Source organism: Mustelus asterias, chromosome 10 (assembly GCF_964213995.1).
Source record: "Mustelus asterias chromosome 10, sMusAst1.hap1.1, whole genome shotgun sequence".
Lineage (NCBI taxonomy): Eukaryota > Metazoa > Chordata > Chondrichthyes > Carcharhiniformes > Triakidae > Mustelus > Mustelus asterias.
This window is the reverse complement of record NC_135810.1, coordinates 93,560,532-93,588,098: the sequence shown is the minus strand read 5'-3', so window position 1 is coordinate 93,588,098 and position 27,567 is coordinate 93,560,532. Positions and strand designations below refer to the sequence as shown.

The window sequence follows — 27,567 nt, the reverse complement described above, 5'->3', positions numbered from 1 at the left end:
CTATTATAAGCAGCAGTAACATAAATGATTTAAAAATCCAATCAAACATCCCATTTCCTACCCATCCTAACCATCCAGGTGGGTTATAATCATGGAATTCATGACCTATCTTTTGGAGTTGGTCTGCTTGTGCCTTGATATGCTTTGCAAGGTTAGTTATATTCTCAGATTTATCTGGTATGTAAGTACAGCATTCTTGTTAAATTATGGCACATGTTCCTCCCTGCGAGGCCAATAGATAGTCCAAAGCCAGTCTATTTTGCAGGGCTACTGTGCCGACTGCCATCAGTTCTGCTGATACTTCTGTCAAGGCTTGCCCTGTTTATCGAGCTACAGCTGCAGTGATATTAGCCAGTTGTTCCAGGGCTGTGGCCATCAGAATTAACTCATTTGCCGTTCTTCCTGTCCCATGTAATGGAAAGGCCATCATAAAGAACCAGTCAGTCTTACTGATTGTTCGTTTTGCTCGCGAAGGGTAGCTTCGTAGGGAAGGCATGTGGTGCATATAGGGCACTACATATCCCAGATAACAGGAGCCTGTCCAGTTCGCAGGAAGCCAGGGATATGCCTTTGTACCGCATATAAAGTAAGTTCCATTGTAGGCCGTAAAGTTCTCAGCCAGCGTCATCCAAGGTTGTACAGCTTTTCCTTCCCACACGTTGCTTGATGTGATGTTGCATATTTCAGTCCAGTCTATTTTGAACATACCAGCTGTACTTAAATCTTTCACAGGTGGTTGCCATTCTACAGTTTGCTGACATTTACTTTCTCCAACTCTTGCTCCATCCACATTTTTCTTTAAACAGAAGGATCCTGGTCCATTTGATTTTAGGACCGTCGGTACAGGTGGGAACTGGGAATGGTCGTAGGTTGGTTGGTACCATGTAGCAAACCTGGTCATTCTATACCCAGCTGACTCCCACATTGTCATGCTTCCTCCTTCCCCTGTCTTATTTTGTCTCAATATCCATTCTATAGTTTCTGAAATCTGAAAGGGGAGAGACTGGAGTGGTAGGCCTTCTTGGGAATGGCTTGGGACATGAGTGCAGACCCAACATTTGCTTATGTTCAATCTTTCTGCATACATATATGACATATATAGGTAAGTATTTATATGCGATCTGTCTTCTTCCTGTTCATTTTTACTCTTGCCACCCCCCATACTAAGTACTAGTATTATCCCCATCCATCCTACCCCTACTTTTCCCATGCTATCACAAGGAGGGAGAGTACAATTTATCACAGTTTACACAATTCTTTTCCCGCGCTTAGTCGCCGCTACTACTATTTAGTTTATACAGTCTTTCAGCTTCAATTTCAGTGATTTCTCTTGTTTTGTCAGTTCAGTTGATAGCTCAGTTTCCTGGGTCGAATTCGGTGAACCATGAACTTGAGCGGTAGAGTTTGTGTCAACAGTCCTTGTTCCTGAGGAAGGAAAATACTGATCACTGGTATACAAATCAAATTTCCATCTTCTTTTAACGCATTGAAACAGATCTTCCCCTCTTTTGCAGTCTTTAGTGCTACATTGCAAAACAAGGAGCGTCAGTCTCAATCAAAGTTATCATGAGTCTATTCGGTGGGGGTAATTCAACTTGACCCCATTCCTGGACTTCTTGTTCGGGGATTTGTTCATTCTCTATTCGCACTACCATTTGTCGCATCATTAGTCTGGTAATAAAAGATCTCAAAGCAGGCAGTAAACAACAAAAAATTAGTCCAATTATGATTATTACTACTACTATTATAACCCCTGCCTTTGCAAACCATGCTCCCCATTGTCCGAATACATTATCAAGCCAATTCCAAATATTATGGCCAATTCTTTTGGGCCCATCATAGCTTGTATTAAGGCTTTTATTTGACTTTCATGCTGTATTGGTCCCCCACTACTTTTCATAAAGCCTCTCTGTTTCCAGATTGATCCAAACAGATGACACACTCCATGTGCATAAGCCGAATCTGTATACACTTCTACTGCCTCCCCTTTTGTTAGTTCACACGCTCTGGTTAGAGCCTTAAGTTCTGCTAGCTGGGCCGAACAGGGCTGTTCACATTTTTCTGCTTCTATAACTTCAAGTCCTCCTGGTCTTTGTTCAACTATGGCATAGCCTGCATGGTTTCCCAAGTGATCCCTGTAACATGAGCCATCTACATACAGTGTCCTCTTCTCTTCTGTCACTAGTCCCTCTGCTCTTAAGTCTTCTCTCAGTTTCATAAATGTTTTTGCTTCTCTTAAGCATTCATGTTCTTCTCCTTCATGAGGTAATGGCATGTAATCAGCTGGATTTACTCTGTTGCACTTTATTATCGTGATATCTGGGAATGTGGTTAGCATTCGATAATGATGGATCCTAGCAGGTGTCAGCACAAATTTTCCTTGCTCAATCAATTCAGCTACTTTGTGATGTACATGTATGTTTATTAAATGTCCCATTGTGATGGTAGCTGCTTTTTCGTAAGCCCACCAAGCAGCTGCCAAACCCTGATAACATGGAGGGTACCCCAGGGCCACATCATCTAACTTGGTGCTATAATAAGCTATTGCTTGTTTCTTTCTTCCTTTACAGCTGTCCTGCATTAACACAGCAGTTGCGAATCCTGTTTCCCTGTTGCTAACAAAAAGGTCAAAGGGCTTATCATACGAAGGCAGCATCAGTGCTGGTGCTTGCACCATCTCTTGTTTCACGTTATCAAATGCTTCTGAGGCCTCCCTGTCCCATATCAAGATCGCTTTTAACTCCTCACATCCGGCCTCTTTCATTATTTTCCTTAACGCTTGTGTTTTTTCTGCATAGTTTTCTATCCATTCTGAACTAAATCCTGTCATTCCTAAGAATGTCATCATCTGTCTCACTGTCTGTGGTTTTGGGATTTTCAATACTGCTTCTATCTGCTGGTGAGCTATTCTTTTTTGTCCAACAGTTATTTCCCTTCCAAGGTATTCTACTTTTCTTTGACAGAACAGTAATTTCTTTCTTGACACTTTATGTCCTCCTTTCGCCAGCTTTCCCAGCAGTTTTAAACTTTCTTCCCTACACTGTTCCTTTGTTTCTGTACACAACAACAAGTCATCCACATATTGTATCAGTGTTCCTTCTAGTTGTATCCCTGCCAAATCTGCTCTCAACACTTGGTTGAATACATGTGGGGAGTGTTTGAATCCTTGTGGCATTCTATTGTATGTGTACATAAGAACATAAGAACATAAGAAATAGGAGCAGGAGTAGGCCATCTAGCCCCTCGAGCCTGCCCCGCCATTCAATAAGATCATGGCTGATCTGACGTGGATCAGTACCACTTACCCGCCTGATCCCCATAACCCTTAATTCCCTTACCGATCAGGAATCCATCCATCCGCGCTTTAAACATATTCAGCGAGGTAGCCTCCACCACCTCAGTGGGCAGAGAATTCCAGAGATTCACCACCCTCTGGGAGAAGAAGTTCCTCCTCAACTCTGTCTTAAACCAACCCCCCTTTATTTTGAGGCTGTGTCCTCTAGTTTTAACTTCCTTACTAAGTGGAAAGAATCTCTCCGCCTCCACCCTATCCAGCCCCCGCATTATCTTATAAGTCTCCATAAGATCCCCCCTCATCCTTCTAAACTCCAACGAGTACAAACCCAATCTCCTCAGCCTCTCCTCATAATCCAAACCCCTCATCTCCGGTATCAACCTGGTGAACCTTCTCTGCACTCCCTCCAATGCCAATATATCCTTCCTCATATAAGGGGACCAATACTGCACACAGTATTCCAGCTGCGGCCTCACCAATGCCCTGTACAGGTGCATCAAGACATCCCTGCTTTTATATTCTATCCCCCTCGCAATATAGGCCAACATCCCATTTGCCTTCTTGATCACCTGTTGTACCTGCAGACTGGGCTTTTGCGTCTCATGCACAAGGACCCCCAGGTCCCTTTGCACGGTAGCATGTTTTAATTTGTTTCCATTGAGATAGTAATCCCATTTGTTATTATTTCCTCCAAAGTGTATAACCTCGCATTTCTCAACGTTATACTCCATTTGCCATATCCTCGCCCACTCACTCAGCCTGTCCAAATCTCTCTGCAGATCTTCTCCGTCCTCCACACGATTCACTTTTCCACTTATCTTTGTGTCGTCTGCAAACTTCGTTACCCTACACTCCGTCCTCTCCTCCAGATCATCTATATAAATGGTAAACAGTTGCGGCCCGAGTACCGATCCCTGCGGCACGCCACTAGTTACCTTCCTCCAACCGGAAAAACACCCATTTATTCCGACTCTTTGCTTCCTGTCGGATAGCCAGTCCCCAATCCACTTTAACACACTACCCCCAACTCCGTGTGCCCTAATCTTCTTCAGCAGCCTTTTATGGGGCACCTTATCAAACGCCTTTTGGAAATCCAAAAACACCGCATCCACCGGTTCTCCTCCATCAACCGCCCTAGTCACATCTTCATAAAAATCCAACATGTTCGTCAAGCACGTGTACTGTTTTCCCTCGTACTTGAAAGCAAATAAGTACTGACTCGCTTGTGCCAAGGGCACACTGAAAAATGCTGAGCATAAGTCTTTTACTGTAAACCATCTGCTTTCAGACGGTATGTTAGTCAATAAGGTGTAGGGGTTAGGGACTTCTACTGGCATATTTTCAACTACTTCATTAACTGCTCTCAGGTCGTGTACTAACCTCCACTTTTCCCCATCTGCCTTTTTAACTGGTAATAAGGGTGTGTTACATTTACTTCGGGTTTCTTTTAATATTTCTGCGTCTACTAATCCTCTGATTGTTTCTCTTATGCCTTTTACTGCTTCTGCCTTGATTGGATATTGTGGTTTATAAGGTCCTTGACATCCTGGCTTCAATTTTACTTTGACTGGGGTAGCTGTTTTAACTTTGCCTACATCTGTATTGTTCTTTGACCACAATTCCTCAGGGAGAGAATCTAAATCTTTTTCTAACTTTGCTCTCCATTCTTGCTCTACTTCTTTATCTTTTAACTCTATTTTTACCTCTTTTGGTCTTCCAGTCATCCTTGCATTAACAGATATTTTCATCATTTGTCCGTCAGTCGACATCCAAATATTCTCATTGTTTGCTTTAATAAATTCCAGTTCCTGTGCCCTAAACGTCATAAGTCCCAAATCCTTTGGTCTGTAATCAGGATTCACCTTTAGCGTAACATGTGGTTCTGTCTCAGGCACTGAGAACCATTTTCTGACCCATTCATTCTTTCTAATTGTGAGGGCTGCTCCCTCTGGTCCGATTAAAATGCTGTCTGAATTTATTTCCTGTTCTTGTCCTGCCTCTTTATTCCACTTCTCCTGTATCTCTGACTGTTGTATTTTATCAAAAATCATTGTGCTATGTAGTTCAGTTTTTGGCCATTCGGCGTCTGGAATCTGTGCCTCTACAAATGTCCCCCAAATTTCCCATACCTGCTTTTTAATTTGTTCTTCTATGTCCCCTAGCCAATATACATTGGCCCACTCTTCTCCCCTTACCCTAATTACGTACATGCCCGTCAGATTAATTCCTTGAGTTGTACACTCTAATTTTAACCCTAACCCTAAGATTGCATCCCGGCCTAACAAATTCAGTGGTGTTTTATTGCATACTAACACAGGCACATGAGTGGTTTTGTTTCCAACGGTGATAGGCACCGGCATCGTCATTTGAGTCAATACTGCTTTCCCCGAGAACCCCATAGTTTTTACAAACTGACCTGACAATGGTAGGTGTCCTGCATATTTTTCTTGTATGCACGTACAAGTAGCTCCTGTATCTATCATCATGGGGATCTCAACCCCCCCTATTCTAACATTGATTACAGATTCTTGATTTGCTGTGTCCATTATTTGTACATACTGGCCTACCATTTCGGGGTTCTCTGGGCCTCCCTATAGGAAACTCTGGTGATTTACTGGCCCCTGACTCATTGGGCAGTCACTGGTTGGCACTTGCATCATTTGCTGACTCATTTGTTGTTGACCTCCTTGTCTATAGCTGTTTTGGGGACAATTCCTTTTTATGTGTCCTGTTTCCCCACATCCCCAGCATACCCCTGGAGGGCCAGGTGGTCCTCCCTGCCTGGGGCCTTGATTATATCCTTGGTTTTGTCCCCTCTGGTTCTGATAGGGTGCTTTTCCCTGTCCCTGTCCTTTTCCTCCTGCACTTCCCTTGCTATATTTACATTTTTCATCCCATTCTTCCTTACCCTCCTCCTCTTCACACCTTGCCTCACTGTCCACTGCCTCCTCACCTTTTTTACTCTGTTCTTCCTCCATTTTTCTATTTGCCCATTTTAACACCCTTACCCGAACCAACTCTTCCTCTAACTCTTGCCTCATACGGCGTATGTTATCCAGTTCTCCTTTCACTTTAGCACCTTCTTCTTCCCTTTTTACCTTTCTTTCCACCTCCTGCTTTGCCCATTGTTCGCGGGTCATGTCCCTTTCTTCATATTCCCCCTCAAAATTCACTGTCCCCTTTATTACTGGATACAGCCCAGCAAAATCTTGGTTTTCCTTATAAGGGGGCGGGGCTATATTTGGGTCTTTCAATTTTTCCTTTTCCTGAATCTGAACTGGCATTTGCATTTTCCATATGCGCTTTTTCTCTTTTCCTTCCTTTTCAAATAATGTTAGTATCTCCAATTCTTTTCTTCTTTTCTGATTTCTCTTTTGTGATTTACCCCTTAGTTTATAGTTCTTTACCAGTCCTTTCTGATCCTCACATCTTTCTGTACACCAGGTGCCTCCCTCTGGCCACTGTGTGTTTAATTTACTTGTTCTTTTGGTCCATTTTTGGGAGATATGGGCTATGTCTCCTTTCAGGGCTGGGTACTTTTCTCCCAGAATTTCCACCGGTGTCTTAATTTGATATGGCATGTTCTGTTTCTTTGCACTGCCTTGCGGCTTAATATTTCCTGATATGTTGGTATTTGGCACTATTGTTATTTTTATGCGATATACTGTTTTCCTTTTTTCTGTCCTTGGACTATCTTCCCACTGCACTTCCCTGACTGACACCTGTATTTCCAACCGAAGTCTCAGTATTTGCTTCCCTGTTCTTCCCTCTCCTGGTGATAATCCTTTTTCTTCTGCTAGTGGATAATATGCCTCCACTTGCTCACTGATTTCCAACAGAGCCTTACTTGGTCTGATTTCTTCTATTAATTCTGTCAATGTTTCTTCTACTGCTTCACTCGTCCAATTTTTGTATATTATTTCGTCCCAATTTACGTATGGCCACTCCTTATTCACTTCCTCCAAATTAACTACTTCAGTTATTCTTCTTAGCAGGGCATTTCTCTCACCCTCATACCACTCCCTAAAACCTCCTCCAACTATTTTTACTAGATCTTCTCTAAAAAAATGTGTGTTAACACCACTACTTAAGAAATCTATTACTGCAATATTCCTACGTGACTCATCTGTCGTGATCCTGTCGTGATCCTGCTTTGCACTCCACATTTACCAACAGCCGCTTACACCGCTATTCCAGATCAACCTTTTCAGGCTTCTCCTTGTAGCCCCTTTACTTTATTTCACTACCTATCCCCTCTCTTCTTCCGGCGATCAACGTAGGTCCTTAATTACTATATCAGGTAGGAGACCAATCTCTCCTAGATCTCTCCTTCCTCTCGGCTGACGTCTCTCTCTCCGAGGTCCTGGGTAGGTTTGGACTGGCAGGCTTGCCTACACTTACTCTCCTTGGGCAAGTCGTAACCTGGAAGCCCGCTCCAAACCGCTCGACTAACCTAATTGCATCAATTAGCATTCGGTTTTTGTAGCGTCTCACTTTTTACCCATTCGTGGACAATACAGTACATAAAACTAAAGCGTGCTTTTTACATGCAAAATTTGCCCTTCCGATCAGACTCAGTCTCTCAATATTTTACACAATTTTAACTTTACCAATGCAGGTTATCTTTTGGGCAGGTGAGATCCAGGACCAGTGGAGAACCGGGTGCGCCAGGCCTCGAAAACCCCTTTCTGACAACAAGGATTTACATGCATGCAAGTCTGCTTACCTTGTTGACAGAAGGCCGGCTGGGGACTTCTCGGTTCCGGTCGGACCACCGTCTCCCTCGATCCCTCCGGGGTTGAGTCACCGGACGACCTCAACTCTGCCCTGCTCGCAGCGCCAAATTTGCCGTGGTTCCCCGTGGACGACAAGAAGAATTCATCAATCAGAATAGAGAGTCTGAGTCTTGATCTTCCAGGCAGCAAGGCTTTATTAGCTAATACATTTCAATAAAGCCGGGATTCCCAGATGAAATCCAAAAAACCAGTGCTCTCACAGTCCTTTTTATCCACATTTAGCTTCATATTTCATCATTCTTATCTTACAGTCAAGGTTTTTTTGTTGCAGACCCCAAGGCCACTTTTCGTTAGCCACCATGATTTACTAGACCTACGTTATCTGCCTTCTTTCTGTTTTTTCACTAATGAATGTGCTATGATATCACTGTGGTTACATCCTGCCTTCTTATCTGAAGTTTATTGTCTAATCAGCCAAGGTTGTTGCTTGTTCAACCATTGTAGGGCATCCTGCTATGCCAAGTCTTTTTTCCCGTTGTCTGACTTTCTCACGTTTATTTAAGAAATTACTTTCAGCTTCTATGTTCATTTATGCAAGTATCCATGTGTATGCTTAATAAGATATGTGATATATATGAGAACTTCTTAAGTAGTGATTATCTCTTCTATGTTAATTATTATCTCCTACTTGTCCTAATAATTATTCCTTCCAATATATGTTGTCTTAATGATTATTCCTTACACATCCTGGTAAATCTCCTCTGCACTCTTTCCAGTGCTTCCACATCCTTCTTATAGTGAGGTGACCAGAACTGCACACAATATTCCAAATGTGGTCTCACCAAGGTCCTGTACAGTTGCAGCATAACCCCACAGCTCTTAAACTCCAACCCCCTGTTAATAAAAGCTAACACACTATAGGCCTTCTTCACAGCTCTATCCACTTGAATGGCAACCTTCAGAGATTTGTGGATATGAACCCCAAGATCTCTCTGTTCCTCCACAGTCTTCAGAACCCTACCTTTGACCCTGTAATCCACATTTAAATTAGTCCTACCAAAATGAATGAATATGCAAGGAATATAGGGATTTGGACCAAGGGCAGGCAGAAGGGATTAGTTATATAGGGTGGCACGGTGGTACAGCATTGCTGCCTCACAATGCCAGCGACCTCAGTTCAATTCCTGGCTTGGGTCACTGCCCGTGCGGATTCTACATATTCTCCCCGTGTCTGCGTGGGTTGCCCCTGGTTTCTTCCCACAGTCTGAAAGATGTGCTGGTTAGGTGCATTGGCCATGCTAAATTCTCCCTTAGTGTACCCGAACGGGCATTGGAGTGTGGCGACTTTCATTGCAGTGTTAATGTAAGCCTACTCATGACACTAGGGAAACTTTAAACTTAATTTGACATCATGTGTGGCACAATATCATGGGCCGGAGGGCCTGATCCTGTACTGTTGTATGTACCCATTTTACTTGGAAAACACAAGGTAAAATATGCACCTTCTGGCTAAAAGAGCAGATGGGAGGAAGCCCTATTTTTTATGTAAAACGATCCCTTCAGTTGAATGGTGGGGTTGGGGAAGCGGGAGCCTGTATATATATATATATATATCTCGATGATGTTTTTCCCCCTCTTGACTCTGTGCTATGTGAGATTACGCGTGGGGCGAGGGGAAGGGCTGAATGGCCTCCTGCCCGGGGAGTCTCAGGCAGCGAAGCTGGCGGCGAGTGGAGAGAGCCGCCCAACGGCCGTGGAAGCTTCCAGGCGCCTCTCGGAACTTCCCCGCTCACGTCACAGCGTCCGCGGTCGCCCTGGCGACGGAGAGGGGCGGGCGGGCCGGCCGAGCGGCCAGGCTGCCGCGCCCTGATTGGCTGGAAGTGGGGTGAATGCGGATGAGCTCGCGCGCGGTTGGGCGCCGCGGGGCGGGGGGCGGGGGGGAGCGGTGAATGCTGACAGTTTCTGGAACTTTCCCCCTCCCCGTGCGCGAGCCAGCCAGCCGGCCCCGTATTTAAAGTAGAGGAGCAGCACCCCTCGAGGTAGCAGTCAGCGCTGGGCAGCGGCTGACAGAGCAGGGACAGGGAGGGTGTCGCGCGAAGGGACAAAGAAAGATAAAGTCGCATCGGCTCGACTCGACTTGACAGAAAGATGTCGGTGGTCGGCTTTGATGTCGGATCGCAGAACTGCTATATCGCCATTGCTCGAGCGGGAGGCATCGAGACCGTCGCCAATGAGTTCAGTGACAGATGTACCCCGTAAGTAACTTCAGTCAAGGTGTGCCATCGCTTAAAATGACCGCAGCTCTCATTATTCCTGTCACCGTCAAGTGTCTGTGGCTGGATTATTTCTACCATTTGGGCGGATTCACGTGTTGAGCACACAAAGTGCCCCCCATCCCCACCAACCCCAATCTTTTTTTTGTTCTCATCGCACACATTTTCTTATTAAGCCGGCAATATTTTTCACCCTTAACGCCCAGTGTTCTTGCTCACCCATATTAGACGTCAGGAATTTTCTTTTTCGTTTGACAACGATATTGCCAGAGTTCAGCGAAAATAAGATGCTGAACTTCAAAATGATGCCGTGTAGAGAGCCCCCCCCCCCCTCCCCCCCAAAAAAGCTTCCAATCTTAAAACATTTGTTCCCATAATCTGGAAAAAGAAACGGGAGCATCTCGCTATGAAGTTATTTCTTTCAATCGAGTTGGAGTTCTGCTTGAAGTGTGGGTTGAATGAAGAATGTGGAATGTTCTGGAAATTTCTAGAAACGAGGAAATGGGTCCTGCTCTTTCTCTCTTTTTGAGCTGGGTTCTGATCAAGTTTGAAGCCTGAGAATAATTCGAGGTTAAACTAATTGTTGTTTACAGGTGGGTTGATACAATCGCCAGGTAATATTTTATTTTTAATAAAAGCAAATTACTGCAGATGCTGGAATCTGAAACCAGAAGAGAAAATGCTGGAAAATCTCAGCAGTTCTGGCAGCACCTGTAAGGAGAGAAAAGAGCAGACATTGACTTCAGATGACCGGTTTTATTTGAATTATAACATGCAGTTGATAATTACTACACAGGTTCTGGATATTGTGTTCATTTGGGTAACAGGGTTGTTTCAGACCTTGGACTGGTTGTCCTTGCACCAAGTCTCCCCAGGTCCAGGTAATGGTCCCACGTTCAGGGCTACAAGCTACCGGTAAAGGTGAAACCACTGGTATTGGTGGAAAAAGAAGAACCTTGAGTGACAAAGGTGGAGAAGAGGATGAGTTTCCTTTTAAGCATACACGAGTGAGGCACCAGACAACTACCTCATCTATTATTTTCCCTAATGTTACTCAATGAGGCTGAAAATGGGAGGCATTTACTTTTTGTAAGTGCAGGACTGCAAAGCATGGAAAATGAGTAGAGGAGCTGCCCTTGGGCAGATCATATATATTCATTAGGATCCATATGTATGTCTCAGATCAGAGTCCTTTTATGTTTGATACATTTTGGTGTAGAAATTCCATCACATCTGGTTAATATTGTGAGTGCATTTTCAACTGAACATACACACTTTGCAGTCAGATAACCTGTACCAGAAGTGCATAGGAAGCAGAACGTCATCAAGCTTTTTTATTTTGTTCGTCGAATGTGGGCATTGATGGCAAGATCAGCATTATCATCCTTGAGAAGGTGGTGTGAGCCATCTTCTTAACAGAGTGGCTTGCGAGGCCGTTTGAAGGGCAGGTAAGAGTCCAGCACGTTTGTTGACGGTTTGAAGTTACATTATTGAATCATAGAATGGCTATAACACAAAAGAAGGCTGTTTGGCCCATTGTGTCTGTGCCCATTGAGACTCCTTTTTGAAAGCCAGGATTGAATCTGCCTCCTTTACACCTTTTCATCTAGATCATAATTTGTTACATGAAACGTTTTCCCCTCATGTTGCCAAAAGCGAATCGCTATTGACATGGTTTGGACTTGGAAGAGTTTCTCTCTGGCCCTTAGTGATTTTTGAACACCTTTAACAGATCTCTCTGCCTCCTTGGAAGTGAACAATATCAGATTCTCCAACTTATTCATGTAACTGAAGCCACTGGTCTTTGGAATTATTCTCGTAAATGATTTCTGCAACTACTTTAATGCCTTCACATCCATTCTAAAGTGTGCTCACCAAAATTGGACACACTTCTCCAGCTGCGGTTTAACCAGTGCTTTATGAAGATTCATCATAACTTCCTTGCTGTTGTATTCTGTGCCTCCATCTCTAAACTTCAGGGTCCCATAAGCACTTTTATCAACCAATCTTGCTTCCTTCGTCAAGATGCATTATAACCCCAGGGTGCTCTAATCCTGCACCTTACCCTTGAGTTTACATTGCTTCCTCCTCCCCCCAACCCCTTACAGGCCAGACTAGTCAAAGGTAGTAGATTCCCTTCCTCAAAGAATATTAAACTATTTTTAATAATTCAGTAGTTAAAGTTGCAATCACAATTTTTAAAAATTCCACATATACTTTAACTGGATTCCCCTGCTGCTTTGCGTTTTACATACTCGGAGGGTTACAGGGAGAGGGCCTGGGTAAGACACTCTGTTGGTGCAGACTCGATGGGCCAAATGGCCTCCTTTTGCATTGTAAGGATTCTATGGTCATAAAGTTTAGGTATTATAAGCGCAAGGATTCTATGATCACTTGTCCAGTTCTCTCAATTTATTGTGTTGTGCTCAACTTTGAGCATTGCCTAATGTGGCTCAGGCGCTCCACTCTGGCATGGCATTCACTGTCTTCCTGAGAGCAAATGCAGCAATGGGCTGAGAAGGCGTAAGATTTGCTAGTCCCTGTTTTCTTTGGGCCCTCTTCTAGGCCAGCTGAATATTTGGTTCTGTTCATTTTTTCCTAATGGTCACGGCCATAACTGACTGTCTTCCAATGAGTGTATGCTGCTGATGGAATTAATACACTCCTCTAAATTGGTGAGCTCGTCCTGCCAAACAATGCCAAGGATATGTCAGAGGCAATGAAGATGGAAACTGTTTAGCCATTTTTTTTTCTTGCCTTGTATGTGTTGTCCAGATCATACCACTGTTGAGGAGTATAGTGAGAACATAGGCTTGGATAGACTTGCAGTCTTGTGTTCTCAGTCAAGCTACTGCATTCCACACTGTTAGTCAGCTTGGACATAATGGTTGCAGCTTATTCAGTATATGTCCTATTTCAGATCAAGGGACAGATGCACTCAATTGTGGAGCCTAGGTATATGAAGATGAGAACAACCTCCAGTTCACATTGTCAATGCTGATGGTGGTATGGCAACATCCTGGACCATGACATTTGTCTTCCTGATGTTGATTATCGAGCCAAATTCTTTACAGGCATGAGGGATCTGTCCATTTGCCACTGGAGATGTTCCTCAAATGTGGCACTGTCATCAAAGAACAACTCTGAGGACTCAGCGCACATTTTGTCTTGAATCTCGGGCAAGCTAGGCTGAACAGCTTTCCACCGTTTTGGTATGCAAGTAGATGCCTTCTAACATCAAGATATATGACCACAGCAAAGAAAGGAATGACATCAAGGTATATGACCTGCACCAGAAGAATAAAAAGCGTCAGTGGCAGAACACAACCCTATTTGACCCCCGCTGTGGATTTCAAAGGGTTCCCTTGCTCCCCCATTTATATTTAACTTTGGCCATCTTTTAGTGCAAAGAGCAGCTTCATCAGGCAGACAATTTTGCCCAGCAACTTAATTAGGCTGCCTTCGCTCTCGTGGCTAAGCTTAGTGAAATAGATTGAAGGCAATATATAGTGGTCTTTTTGATCACAGCATTTCTCTTGTAGCTGTTGGACTGAGATGATCATCTTGATTGGTTCTGAAGCCACACTAGGATTCTGAATAGATGTGTTCAGTCAAGTTCTGCAGTCTGACCAGGGCAACATGCTCAACATAGATGCTTTAATTTAGTTTTACAATCACTGTAGTCAACATTCTTGCACAGTGTCACAATCTTTGTATGATGCATATCTTGGGATACCTGCCTCTCGAGGGGAGATGGTGATGTCGTGATAATATCACTTGTTCTATAGAGGCCCAGGTTAATGCTATAAGGTATGCGTTCACATCCCACCACAGCATCCAGTAAAATTTATGAAAAGTGAGTCTCAGGAATGGCAACCATGAAACTGTTGTCAATTCCTTTTGTTTAAAAAGCCCCATCTTGTTCACCAATGCCCTTTGGGGAAGAAAATCTGTCATCCTTTATAGTATGGCCTACATGTGATTCCAGGTCCATTCTTAAATGGCCTAGCAAGCCACTCCATTTCAAGGGCATGAGGGATGGGCAATGTGATGACTTCAGCCAGGCTAATGAGGTTGGCTTGCTAGAGTATGAATACCCAAGAAGTACCTGAGTCTTAATTGATGGTTAAATCAGGGAGCCTCATGCTCCCTATTTGAAGCAGGTGTGTCAGTCTCCCAGCCTGCATTCTGCAGGAGAGCTGGCTGTGTACAGATGTATAGGGTCGTAAAGAGTGCCTTTGGTACATTGGCCTTTATAAATCGGAGTATCGAGTATAAAAGTTGGAGTGTTATGGTAAGGTTATATAAGGCATTGGTGAGGCCGAATTTGGAGTATTGTGTACAGTTTTGGTCACCTAGTTACAGGAAAGATGTAAATAAGATTGAAAGAGTGCAGAGAAGGTTCACAAGGATGTTGCCGGGACTTGAGAAGCTGAGTTACAGAGAGAGATTGAATAGGTTGGGACTTTATTCCCTGGAGCGTAGAAGATTGAGGGGAGATTTGATAGAGGTGTATAAGATTTTGATGGGTATAGATAGAGTGAATGCAAGCAGGCTTTTTCCGCTGAGGCTAGGGGAGAAAAAAACCAGAGGGCATGGGTTAAGGGTGAAAGGAGAAAAGTTTAAAGGGAATATTAGGGGGGGCTTCTTCACGCAGAGAGTGGTGGGAGTGTGGAATGAGCTGCCAGATAAAGTGGTAAATGCGGGGTCACTTTTAACATTTAAGAAAACTTTGGACGGGTTCATGGATGAGAGGGGTGTGGAGGGATATGGTCCAAGTGCAGGTCAGTGGGACTAGGCATAAAATGGTTCGGCACAGACAAGAAGGGCCAAAAGGCCTGTTTCTGAGCTGTAATTTTCTATGGTATGGAGTAAATAAAGTAACTTGGTGATGGGACTTTCACCTCCATGGAGTTAGTACAGTGGCGAGGAGGAAAAAAGGAGTGATGAATCACTGCACGTATTGAGGGTAAGCCATTGTTGAGAAAACATGCCACTGTTTGGGAAGTTGGACTCTTTGACCCCGCAGTGGAGGACTGGACCCAATATGTGGAAAGGATGAAGTATTTCTTCAGGGCAAATGATATAATCTCCGATGAGAAGCAAAAGGTTATCCTGCTGGCTGCGTGTGGACCAGCAGCTTTTGCGATTTATGCACAGTTTAACTTTCCCGGACGCAGAGTCCTTCCAAGAGTTGTCAAACTTAGTTCAAGAATATTATGACCCTAAGCCACCCCTGATTCTGCGGAGGTACTGTTTTTTACTCCATTTAGAGAAGCGGGGGAGTCAATCACCAGTTTCCGAACAAAGCTAAAACGTCTGGTGAAGGCTTATGCATTCGGGGCGGGGGGGACACACACACACACACACTAAATGAGATGTTCCGACACTGGTTGGTGTGCGGAATTAACGATATGACTATACAGAAACACCTGTTGGTGGACTGTAAACAGGCATTACAGCTGGCCTTGTCATTAGAACAAGCGGAGTGCATGAGCTCCAAGGTATCCACATGGAAGTAGAGGCCAATACCAGGTGGACTACCACTACATAGCGGCCCTCCGGAAGGATTCGGATACAAGGGAGCCCAAGTCCGTCTATAGAATCACACCTAGACAAGGTCCAGTTAAGCCCAGAGTGACAGCAGTTCCTGTAGAGCCGTGCCTGACACGACATTGCTATGGTTGCCAGTGTCAGAATGCACAGAGGAAAAGCAAGTCTCCGAAACCAATATAGCTGAAAAGAATATGTGGGACGGGAGAATGCACAACCTGGAAGCTCACCCTATCTCTGAGGAACAGCTACTGTGCGTAGCGATGACAAAATCAGAACCCATCAAATTGTCAGGTGAGACTGAATGGAGGTCGACACAGGCGCAGCTGTATCGGTCATAGGGGAGACAGTGTTTAACAAGATACACACTGGACTCCAACTCTTAGCCCTGACCAAAATTTCAGCAAGGCTGAGGACCTATACGGGGGAAACCACTGAAGTGATGGGTACAACCCAAGTGCCAGTTGCTTATGGGAAACAATTAGTTGGGCTCCCATTAATGGTAGTGGAAGGTTTGGGACTGAGCCTATTCGGGTGAAGTTGGCTGACAGAGATCCAGCTGGAAAATGGTTGCTTGAGTGAAGCCCTGAGCAAATATCTGGAGATTTTTCTGGAAGGCCTAGGGACAATCAAAAGAGTCGAGGCAAAATTGCACGTTGACCTGGAGGCTGTCCCAAGGTTTTGCAAAGCCCGAGCGGTACCATTTGCGTTGAGGGAAAAGGTTGATGCAGAAATCAAAAGATTACAGCACAGAAGAATAATAAAACCGGTCCAATTTGCAGGAACCACTGGTGCCGTCCATTCTATCTTAAAGCCAGATGGCTTGGTGTGCCTTTGCGGCAATTTCAAACTGACAAATCATTATACTCAGCGAGACAAATACCCAATTCCCAGGATTGAGGACCTGTACACAAAGTTGGCAGGAGGGCTCCTAGTCACAAAACTGGACATGAGCCACGCATACCTGCAACTATGGCTGGACGAAGATTTGCAAAAATTCGCCATAATAAATATGCTGAAAGGCCTCTTTTACTATAAAAGATTGCCTTTCGGGGTTTCATCTGCTTGTGCCATATTCCAAAGGACCATGGAGAGCACCCTACAAGGGTTACCACAGGTTGCCACTTACCTCGATGTCCTCATTACGAGTAAAACGAGGGTGGAACATCTGCAAAACCTCAAAGTTCTGAGGAGATTTGCAACAGCAGGAGTGCGTTTTGAAAAGGGAAAAATGCATCTTTTTAGCACCACAAGTAACCTACCTCGGGTACAAAGGTGGATAAGTTGGGCCTACATCCTCTGGAGGATTGGGTACGAGCAATAAAAGACGACCATCCAGTAGCTACGGTTGTTTTTAGGACTGGTAACATACTATGGGAAAGTCATTCAGAATAGGGTCTCCATTCTGGATCCCCTCTCCCCAATTGCTGAAAAAGGGACAAACTTGGGAACGGTCAGCCCACCAAGAAAATTTATACAGCAATTCTCACCCGCAAATGTATTGGTACATTATGACCCCAAGAAGGAATTGGTACTCGCCTGTGAAGCGACCCTATATAGAATTGGTGCAGTCCTGGCACACCGGTGGCAGAACAGACAAATGGCCAATAGTGTATGCCTCCAGGACCCTGGCAATGGCAGAGCGAAAATATGCCCAGATTGAAAAGGAAGGACTGGCAGTAATCTTCGCAGTTTAAAAAAAATTCACTAGTATTTATATGGGTGAAAATTTACAATCATAACAGATCATAAACCCTTGCTGGGCCTACTGAAGGAAGACCAAAGTAGTGCTGCCGATAGTATTAGCCCGGATCCAGCATTGGGCATTATTGTAGGTGGCATATCAGTATCGATTTGGAGCACCGACCAGGGACTAGAGTGGCAAATGCCAATGCCTTAAGCCGGCTATCATTACTGGACACACACCATTGGCACCCAGAATGGAGGAGACTGTGATGATAAACTTTATGGATACCCTCCTGGTGGACGCAGAAAGACCCTATATTGGCGAAGCTAAAGCACCTGGTGCTATTGGCAGCTGGAAAGAATGGTCCATCCACAGTTCCACCCATACTGGAGCAGATCACAGGATACTGCTGTGGGGAGCACGGGTCATCATCCCAAGGCAGGGCTGTCAGGCCATACTGGCCGAACTACACCCTGGAGTATCAAAAATGAAGATGCTGGCCAAGAACCACATCTGGTGGCCAGGTCTGGACGCAAACATAGCGAAACTGGTAGGACAGTGCCCATGGGCAGAAGGCACCACCGGCAGCCCTGCTGCACCCGTGGGAATGGTCAAGTAGACCATGGTCATGAGTCCATGTCGGTTTTGTATTTTTGCAGGCCTGTTTATGGGGTCCATATTTCTGGTGATGGAATGGGCGTCTAAGTGCTTAGACGTCTATAAACTAAACTCTGCAAACAACGGCAACCGTTGAGAAACTGCACACCTCGTTCGCAACACACGGGATCCCAGAGGTATTAGTTTCTGATCATGGTTCAGTGCTCACCAGCCTAGAGTTGGCAATTTTTGTGAAATCAAATAGGATCCAGCACATCAAGACCACCCAGCATTAAATGGGCTAACAGAGAGCAGTCCAGATGTTAAAGGCCGAGTTGAAAAAAACAGCCAGCGGCCTCATTAGAGACACAACTTTCAAGGTGGTTATTTGGCTATAGGACCATTCCACAGCCACCACGGGAACTGCGCCAGCAGAGTTACTGATGGGCAGATGGCCCCACACCACACTGAGCCTGTTGCCAAACCTGGGAGGAAAGGTGGAAAGACACCATGAGGCCCAATGCAGGAGCCATAACACTCGCTGAGAGAGGCACTTTGAAGCGGGGTTGAGTTTCGGTCAGAAATTATGCAAATGGCCCCACCTGGGTAACCGGAACAGTCGAGTCCAGGACAGGACCAGTATCCTACCGAGTACGTGTAGGTGAGGCAGTGGTAGGGAAACACCTGCACCCTTGGTGGGGACCTCAGAGTCCAAAATGGACACGGGATGAAGCTGCAGCAATTTTTTTTCCCCCTACCACCTGAAGTGGACGGGGAACCAGACATCCAGCATTCGTTGCAGAACAGACGGGAACCCAACTGTTAGACAGCACCGGCACCAGAGGCCTAGTTGGAGGATCCTGACCCGGTGCTCAAGTGGGGGAAAAGACGCCTGAGGGAAGCAAACCGAGGGGATTCCTCAGACTTTGGGCGGGAGGGGAAGGAGGAGGAGTGTGATGATTTCAGCCAGGCTAATGAGGTTGGCTTGCTAGAGTATGAACTACCTGAGTCTTAATTGGTGGTTAAATCGGGGAGCCTCATGCTCCCTATTAAAAGCAGGGGGTGTGTCAGTCTCCCAGCCTACATTCAGCAGGGAGCAACCTCCGAGCTGGCTGTGTGGATATCTGGAGAAGTCCATTGCTGCTACAGTGATGAAAGGAGCTGAGTGAAGGGTTTTTGCTTATTGGAAGGAGAGAGGAAGAAGGAGGAAACAGCCATTGCCCCCACCTGCCACCCAGCCACTGGAAGGTGCTCCCTCTCTCCCTGGGAGAGGAGAGGGAGGGAGAACGAGCGTGTCCATATGCAGGAGGGAGGACAACACTTAACACAGCGGGACCAGAAACAGCAAAGGACTGAGTTGTTGGGCTGGTGCCCCCATCAGAAGCCAATGCCTGAAAAGGGGGGGGGGGGAGGAGGGAAAGACTAAAGAACTTTTTTTCATCATCTACAGGGGTGGGGGGTGAAGACACCCCTGGACCTTTTTATTGTTAGGCCTCGGGGCCGAAGAGGAAACCCCCCCCCCCCGCCATAATCCCTTCCCTCTCTGCGCCTGACTATAAAGGCTAGAGAGGCCTCCCTGCACACAGACACACACACACACACCCCCCCACATGGAAAAACCACGACCGATACGCCCTGTTGTGCACCTTTTTTATATTAATCACTAAACAACTCGGTCAAATGCTGCGCCCACCCCGACATGACCATCGAGGCCTGTGTTCGGGCAGTGGCTGGAGTTGTCAGCCCCTCAGCCATTGGAGCGACCTCAAAGATTTATGGCAAGGCCATATTCTTTCTGAAGGCCGAGCGGGGCGGTCCACTGAAAAAGGGGCTTACGGTGGGCGGGACGTTCTTGGCGGTGGACCTTCTGGAGGCCACTGCCCATCGTATTGTCATCTCTAACGTCCCACCCTTCATCCCCATGGAGCTCCTCCCCAACCTCCATCTACTGGGGAGATCGGGTCTGGGGTGGCACCGATCCCACTCGGCCTTCATGACCCTGCCCTCCGGCACGTGTACTCCTTCCGGCACCAGGCCTATGTCCGCCTGGCCTCGGAGTGCCTCGAGAGGGGGCGAGGGGGAGGGTCGGTTCTACGTCCCCTTCAAGGGGACCATCTACTGAATCTCTTCTGGTCAGCGGACGGTGTGCGGTGCCATGCCTGTAAGGAGGCGGGGCATATTAAAAAGAACTGGCCCACCTACAAGGCCCCCAAGGCGGCCGCAGCGGGCACCACAGCCCCCCAAACCAAGTACCACCTGGCCCCCTGCAAGGGGAGGCCACGCCAGCAGCGATTGCCACCTTGGCTGCCGGTGGGGGGAGAGCAGAGCCTCCGCGAGGCCAGAAGACCCCGGGAAACAGGAAGTGGGGGGGAAAAGCCAAGGGGCGGGGCAGGAAGGAGAGGGGCAGAATGCGAGGGGCATCCTCTGCCAAGGGGTTGCTCCTCAGAGGCACTACACCTTGGGGGAGGGGGAACGTGAGACCTGTGGGACTCCCCACACCCTTCCCTAGCTTAAAGGTTGTGGTGCCTACACCCCTCTCCCAGTTCATACCATCCCCCGCCCTGCCTCCACACGTCTTCGTGCCTTGCCCCCAGGAATGAAAGCTGATAAAAAGAAACACGTGCTGCCGCGGTCCTCCAAGCGGGACTCCCTGGGGCCAGGTGAGAGCAGGGCCCCCGTGGTCCCGTTCCACCCGGTGCATTTCAGCACCCCAGAGGAGTTCCTATTTAGCTTGCTGGAGGACTGCGGCAGCACCCCATTGTTTGGGTCCTTGGGTGACAGTGGCAAGGAAGGCCTGACCTCTGATGCTGGGCGCCCCCGACCTGAGACCGGAGGACTCTTCGGACCTGTGGGGTGCCCAGGCATCTGGGGCAGAGCAGGGGACTGAGCCGCCGTAGCTCTCGGACCCAAAAACCCAGGGAGAAGAGCCTGGGGGCAAACCCCTCCTCTGCCGATCCCGGGGGGGGGGTGGGGGGGAAGAGTCAGGACTAATGCTGCCCGCTGTACACCCTGTGGCGGGCACTCTGAGTTGAAGGGCGACGGCCCCAAGGAGGTAGACTGCTCGGTGGTGGGCATGGGGACTATTTTTTGGAGTCCACCTGGATAGTGGCGGGGAACTCGGGGCCTTTATAAAAGATCACTCTGGTCGCCCTGACATCGTCCGACTAGCTCTCGACCGTTGGTCGGACTTGGCTCTACTCACCCGGTCCGCACAGGCCTGCTCTCAGGCTGCGTCGGGCCTGGCTGAAAAAGAGCGGCGTCGGGTACAGGAGTTCCTCGTCTGGCTCATGGGGGAGTGGACTGGTGCGTCTTGCGCCCGCGCTCCCCTGCGCACTTATCTAAGTGGTGACGGTAGCACAACGCTACTGACATGAAAGTGACTATAGCCAGCCTCATCGTCAACTGTAGCAGTGAACCACTCCGCAGGTTCCAGAACTTCTCGATCCTCCGTGATGGGAAGTATGCGATATGTTTCCTGCAAGAAAGCTGTACCATTCTGGGAGACGAAGCCCGATGGTTCCTGGAGGGGTGGGGGTGGTCTACATGAGCCACCTCGCGCTCGCTTCTAGTGGGGTGGCTATCTTGTTGGCCCCGCATTTTCAGCTGGAGACCTTGCCCCGACCGCAGCCAACGACTTTCTACGAGAAAGTGTCCGCTCATCTCGACACCATCGCTGGGGGTGAATGCATCATCCTCAGGCACGGGACTGCACCGGCCTCTGGCTGCACACCTGACTGAGGAGGTGGTCCTGGTGAAAGACGGGCAATGCCTGCAAGGTCATCGGAATACGCCCCAGATTGATATGCAGGAGCTGCACGTCGCAATTCAGGCCGTGCAACTGGCGGAAGAAATACGTCGCCAGGGCACATCATCGTGGAGGAGGCTCGACGTAAAGGTATCTGCAGGGTCTGGAGGTGGAAGGTCGCTACCTGTGTATGAAGACACACCAGACCCTGGCCGCCGCCCTCAAGCGGGAGATGCAGACCCTCGGCAGAGACCCAGTGCAGTCAGTTGTCCCAGAAGAACCGCACAAGGGTTTTCTGTATATTGTGACAAAGCCAGGGGGAGGGGTCAAAGTGACCAGCCAGTACCACAACATGGAGGCAAGCAGCTGGTTTATGACGAGAACTCGCACCCTTTAGGACAGCACTCGGAGCAGTCCTGTCCAGCGATTCAGGTGGGCGGAGTCTTTGGCCTCCAGCTCCCACCAGTTCGCCGGCCAGGATTCCTCGGCTGGGAAGAGATGGACCCCCAAGTAGAGGAGGTTGGTCCTGCTCCAGGTGAAAGGCCTGAGCTCCTCCCGGAAGGGGCCTGTCTCCCACGGACCGACCTGGAGCCCGGAGCACTTGGACCAGTTGATCCTAGCGGAGTACACCGCCTGGCATTCTCGCATCCTCCGCAGGTCAGCCGGGTCCATGAGCATGAGGAGCATGTCATCGGTGTAAGCCGACAGGACCACCCCTACGTCCAGGCCGTGCAGAGCCAAACCCAACAACCTCAAGAGGAGCAGGAATAGCTCCACGCAAATCAAATACAGTTGGCTGGACAAGGGACAGCGCTGCCGTACTCCTCTTCCAAAGTGAAGGGGTGCCGTCAAGGGCCCGTTAACCTTAATTAGACACTCTGCGGCAGAGTACAGTAATCGGATCCGGGCGACGAAATGCGTCCCGAACCCGAATGCCCGCAGAGTTACGAGTAAATACTCGTGCTCCACTCTGTTGAACGCCTTCTCCTGATCGAGTGATAAGGCGACGCTCGACAGACCAGCCCTCTGGGAATGGTGGACCAGATGGAGATTATCATGTATTGATCAGCCCGGCTCCCGCATGAGAGCCGCTACTCCTGGAACATAGACCAGGGACACAAGTTGTTGACGCATAGGCCCTGAGTCGCCTACTTTTGCCCATTAGCTTGCCATCACCACTGAAAATGGACAGTCATGATGGCATTAAATTTTATGGATATTTTGGCAAAACAAGTTAGGACTTGGACTGGAAACAATTCCATGTTGGCAAATTTAAGCCACGTGATATTAAATGGAGGAATGCAAGAATGTCCAGCACAAGACTTGAAGCCATATGCGACAGAATACCCAGAATTAAGCATAGAAGACAGCTTTATCCTGTTGGGAGCCTGGGTAGTTAACCCATGTCCCACTCTTTAAGGCCTATCTTTCAAGAACTGCATAATGGCCATCCAGGTGTATCAAAAATGAAGATGTTAGTGGGAAACTGTCTGGTGGCCTGGAATAGATGGGGGCAAAGAGAAAATGCAGAATGTGCCAAGAAAACCAGAAGACACTACCAGTAGCTTCCTTACACCCCTCGGAATGGCCAGGAAAGGCATGGGTTAGGATACATGTGGATTTCGCTGGACCATTTATGGGTTCCATGTTTTGTTTGTTACTAATTGATGCCCAGTCTGTGGTTGGAAGTGCACCGGATGACGTCCACCATATCGCAGAACACAATCGAGAGACTAAGGCAATCTTTTGTAGTGCCCATGAAATCCCAGAGGTTTTAGTGATGGACAATGGAATCCCATTTTACCTGTAGGGAATTTAGGACATGGAAGCAAACACCGTATGCCTGCACATTCTTTACCATCGATCATCAAATGGATCAGTGGAACGAGCAGTTGAAGTTTTTAAAAGGGGCATGAAAAAACTGACCAGGGGTTTGTAGACACTAAACTGGCACATTCTTTGAATTACAAAATGATGCCACATGTCGTGACAGGTGTTGCCCTGGCTGAGTTGCCCAGTCCAACACCGGCATCTCCACATCATGAGTTACTGATAGGCAGATACCTATGGATCAGGCTAAGCCTTACATTCCCAGACCTAAATAGAAGAGAAGCAGGAAACCCCCCCCCAAAAAAGGACCATGGACTAAAAGCTAATAGTCTTTTCAGCAGAGACATGGTTCAAGTGCGAAATTTTGGAGGCAGTGTCCCATGAACGCCAGGAACAATTCTTTCTAGAACAGGGTCAGTGTGCTACATGATAACCGTTGGAGACAAGATTCTAAAGAAACATGGAGACCAGCTGAGCTGTCAACAGATGCAGCCAACTCAGTGAGCATGCCATTGGAGACCCCAACTATACTGGGGAAGGAAAACAACTCAACCAATGGGAGGCTCGACAGCATAAGAGACTTCCAACTCCAAAATGGAAACAGAGGCAATTGAGTCCCAGCCAGAAGCAGTCATTGAGGAAGAACCACCTCCAGTAATATTTCGGTCATCTGGTATACCCTGCCTGACCAGGCACAACGTGCAGTGCAGTCTACCCACGAGCCAAAGAGCGAGGAGAGGCCTCAGGCGTGGAGGGGAAGAGGTGTGTGAACCCCTCTGACTTTCATGGGGAATCACTGACCTCCCTGTAGAAGCCATTAAATACAAGCTCACTGGGGATTGGTAATTAACCAACCAGATGGAGCTCGTATACAGAGTCCTATATAAAGCAGGCCCCTGAGTGAGTCCATTAACCTTTTTCTGTCCTAATTGGGACCAGTTGTGTTCACAGGGTTTTGTTTTACTTTTATTTTGTGCAATAAAAGCATTGTTCCTTTACAAGTGACTCCTGGAGTTATTAGACCTATCAACCCAATCTGGATTTTTTAAAAAGCCATTGAAACAGCATTATCACTGGAGAATGCAGAAAAAGGGGCTCAGTAGTGACAAGGGGTGTCAGTCCTCAATGAAGAGTGCTTGTGTAAACCAGGTGGCCCTTACAATATCGAACCTCTAATAACACCACTAGACACTCGAGGAAAGGTAGTGAAGATCTCCAAAGAGTATTAAAGAACATACCGCAGGGGTGCAGATGCCAGACACTGGATTATTGCAAGCACTGTCAAAAGGAGCAGCCAAGGCAAAATTTTAGGAGCAGGCAAAACACATGTTGCTTAGTGAAAAGTCAAGGCTAGTACCCGACCGCACCATGCAGATATCCCCTCTTCTAGAGACAGGGACGCTGCTATTGAATCACGTCGTCATCACAAAGGTTGCCCCTGAATTACTAGTAAATGGCCATCCTTTTGAAGATGGTGGACGTGGGGGTTGCCGTCTCTGGTCCCAGACACCAGTCAGACAAGCGCCTCCAACCTGGCATCCAACTCCTTGAGTTTGGGAGACACATGGGAAACGCAAAGGCCAGACTATCCATCTACGTGGGGCTTTACAAAAATATGGCCCCAGTGACTTGCAGATAGCAATCAGCTCATCTCCCACTCAATGTATGAGGCAAGGGCCACCCCTTATGGGAAGAGATTGGGTCTGGCCGAATTGGTTGGAAATCTTCAGACTTGGTGTAAAGGAATTGTACAAAGTAATCCTCGAGTTTTCCAAGGACGACGACAAATTAAAAGGGTCCAAGGCCAAGATCTATGTTGACTCTGATGTCACATCTGGGTATTTCAGAGCAAGACCAGCCCCATACTCCTTGCTGGAGAAGGTAGAAACTGAACTAGGGCGCCTTGAAAGTTTAGATATCATAAGGTCTGTGCAATTTGCAGAACGGGCTGCGCCTGTTGTCCCCCTTCTTAAGCCTGATCAAATTAGTCCCCACAAAGTGAAAAACAATCAGGTTTCCAAACTTGATAGGTATTCCATGCCCAGAAACGTAGTACGGATCTTTGATTTGATAACAAATAGCCAGACATTCTCCAATCTCCAGCTTGAATTAGATGAGTCCTTCCCGGAAATATGTGACGAACATGCACAAGAGATTATAGAGTATGCTTGTTTGCCCTTTGGGGTTTCGTCAACATGTGCCAATTTCCAATAAGTCACGAATAACACTCTTCAAGGGCTACCCAAAGTAGCAGTGTACTTGGATGTCCTGATCATGGGTACTTCAGAACAGGGACAACTGGCAAACTTAAGTCTTGTAGAAATTTTCAAAAAGGGAGAAATGTGTATTCCAAGTGGTTGAAGTAACCTATTTAGGCTACCAGGTAGATGGCAAAAGGTTACATCCAGTGGAGGATAAGGTAAAAGCAATCAAGGGAACACCACAGGAGTTGAAATCCTTCCCAGGATTAGTAAATTGTTATTGATTTATCCTCACTTTGCCTTCCATGCCCCCCTCCTTGTCCTGGGAAGCTCTGCAGGCAGAAGTTTTCATTGAAGTCAAATGTCAGCTACCATCATTGAGCCTTGTTATTGGTAGCCTATGAATATCTTCTAGAGCACTGCCCTGGAACTGGATAGCCAATGCCAACGCATAAGTAACCTCCTGTTGCCCACAAGCCTAGCTCCTTTACCAGCCCCATGGCTCTAACATCCATCGTTAAGAAGTGTTTTGAAAGGTAAGTCATAGCTCGCATCAACTCCGGTCTCCTCCTAGATTGTCTAGATCCGCAATAGGTCCAAAACAGAAGCCATCTCCCTAGCCCTAAACTAAATCCTGGAACACCTAGATAACAAAGATACTTGTGTTAGACTCCTATTTATTGACTACAAGTGCTGTTGCAATTGTATAGGGTGTTGGTGAGACCACATGTAGAGTATTGTGTCCAGTTTTAGTCTCTTTATTTGAGGGAGGATATGGTTGCATTGGAGGCAGTTCAGAGAAGGTTCACCAGATTGATTATGGGGATGAAGTGGTTGACATGTGAGGAAAGATTAAACAGTTTGGGCTTGTACTCGCTGGAGTTTAAAAGGATGAGGGGGGAATCTGATCAAGATATAACATTTTAAAAGGGATTGATAAAGTAAATATAGACTAAATATTTCCTCTTATGGGGTAACCTAGAACAAGAGGTCACAGGTATAGGTTGTGAGGTGATAAATTTAAAACTGAGATGAGGAGTAACTACTCGGAGGGTAGTGAATTTGTGGAACTCGCTGCCCCTTAGCGGTGGAATTTGAATCATTAAATGGTTTCAAGAGGGAAATAGACATTTTTCTAATAAAAGAAAAAGGGAAAGAGGGATATGGGGAACAGATGGGGAGGTGGATTTGAGATAAAGAAGAGATCAACCATGATCTTATTTAATGGCGGAGCAGGCTCGAAGAGCTGAACTTTCCTACTTCTGCTCCTAATTCCTATGTTCCTACAGCTTAGCCTTCAACACCATTAGCCCTACAAAACATATCGCCAAACTCCGTGGCCTGGAGCTTGGCTCCTCCCTCTACAACTGGATCCTAGACTTCCTTACCCACAGACCGCAATCAAAAACGATAGGCACCTCCTCCACGATTATATTAAGTCGATCTAGGGTGCAACACTACATTTTGCACCCTCCCCGTTCCTTCTCCCCTATGTACTCTGAACAGTGTGCTTTGTCTGTATAGCGTGCAAGAAACAATACTTTTCACTATTCCAATACTTGTGACAAATTAAAAAACATTAGAAGATGTTGTGATGACACTCAAAATTTTGGAGGCGTTGTCGATGTCCGCAAGGCAAATTAAGGCCTG

General features: G+C 46.8%; 1 protein-coding gene across 1 annotated transcript in view; it reads left to right on the top strand.

Moving 5' to 3' along the window:
- The first annotated feature begins 9,845 nt into the window (after positions 1-9,845).
- The window catches only part of LOC144499774 (heat shock protein 105 kDa-like), a 73,969-nt gene continuing 56,247 nt past the window's right edge, over positions 9,846-27,567 (top strand). Inside the window, exon 1 of the mRNA XM_078222217.1 lies at positions 9,846-10,286. Coding sequence (XP_078078343.1) covers positions 10,180-10,286 — 107 coding nt within the window. The 5' untranslated portion in view covers positions 9,846-10,179. The remainder of the gene's footprint in view (positions 10,287-27,567) is intronic.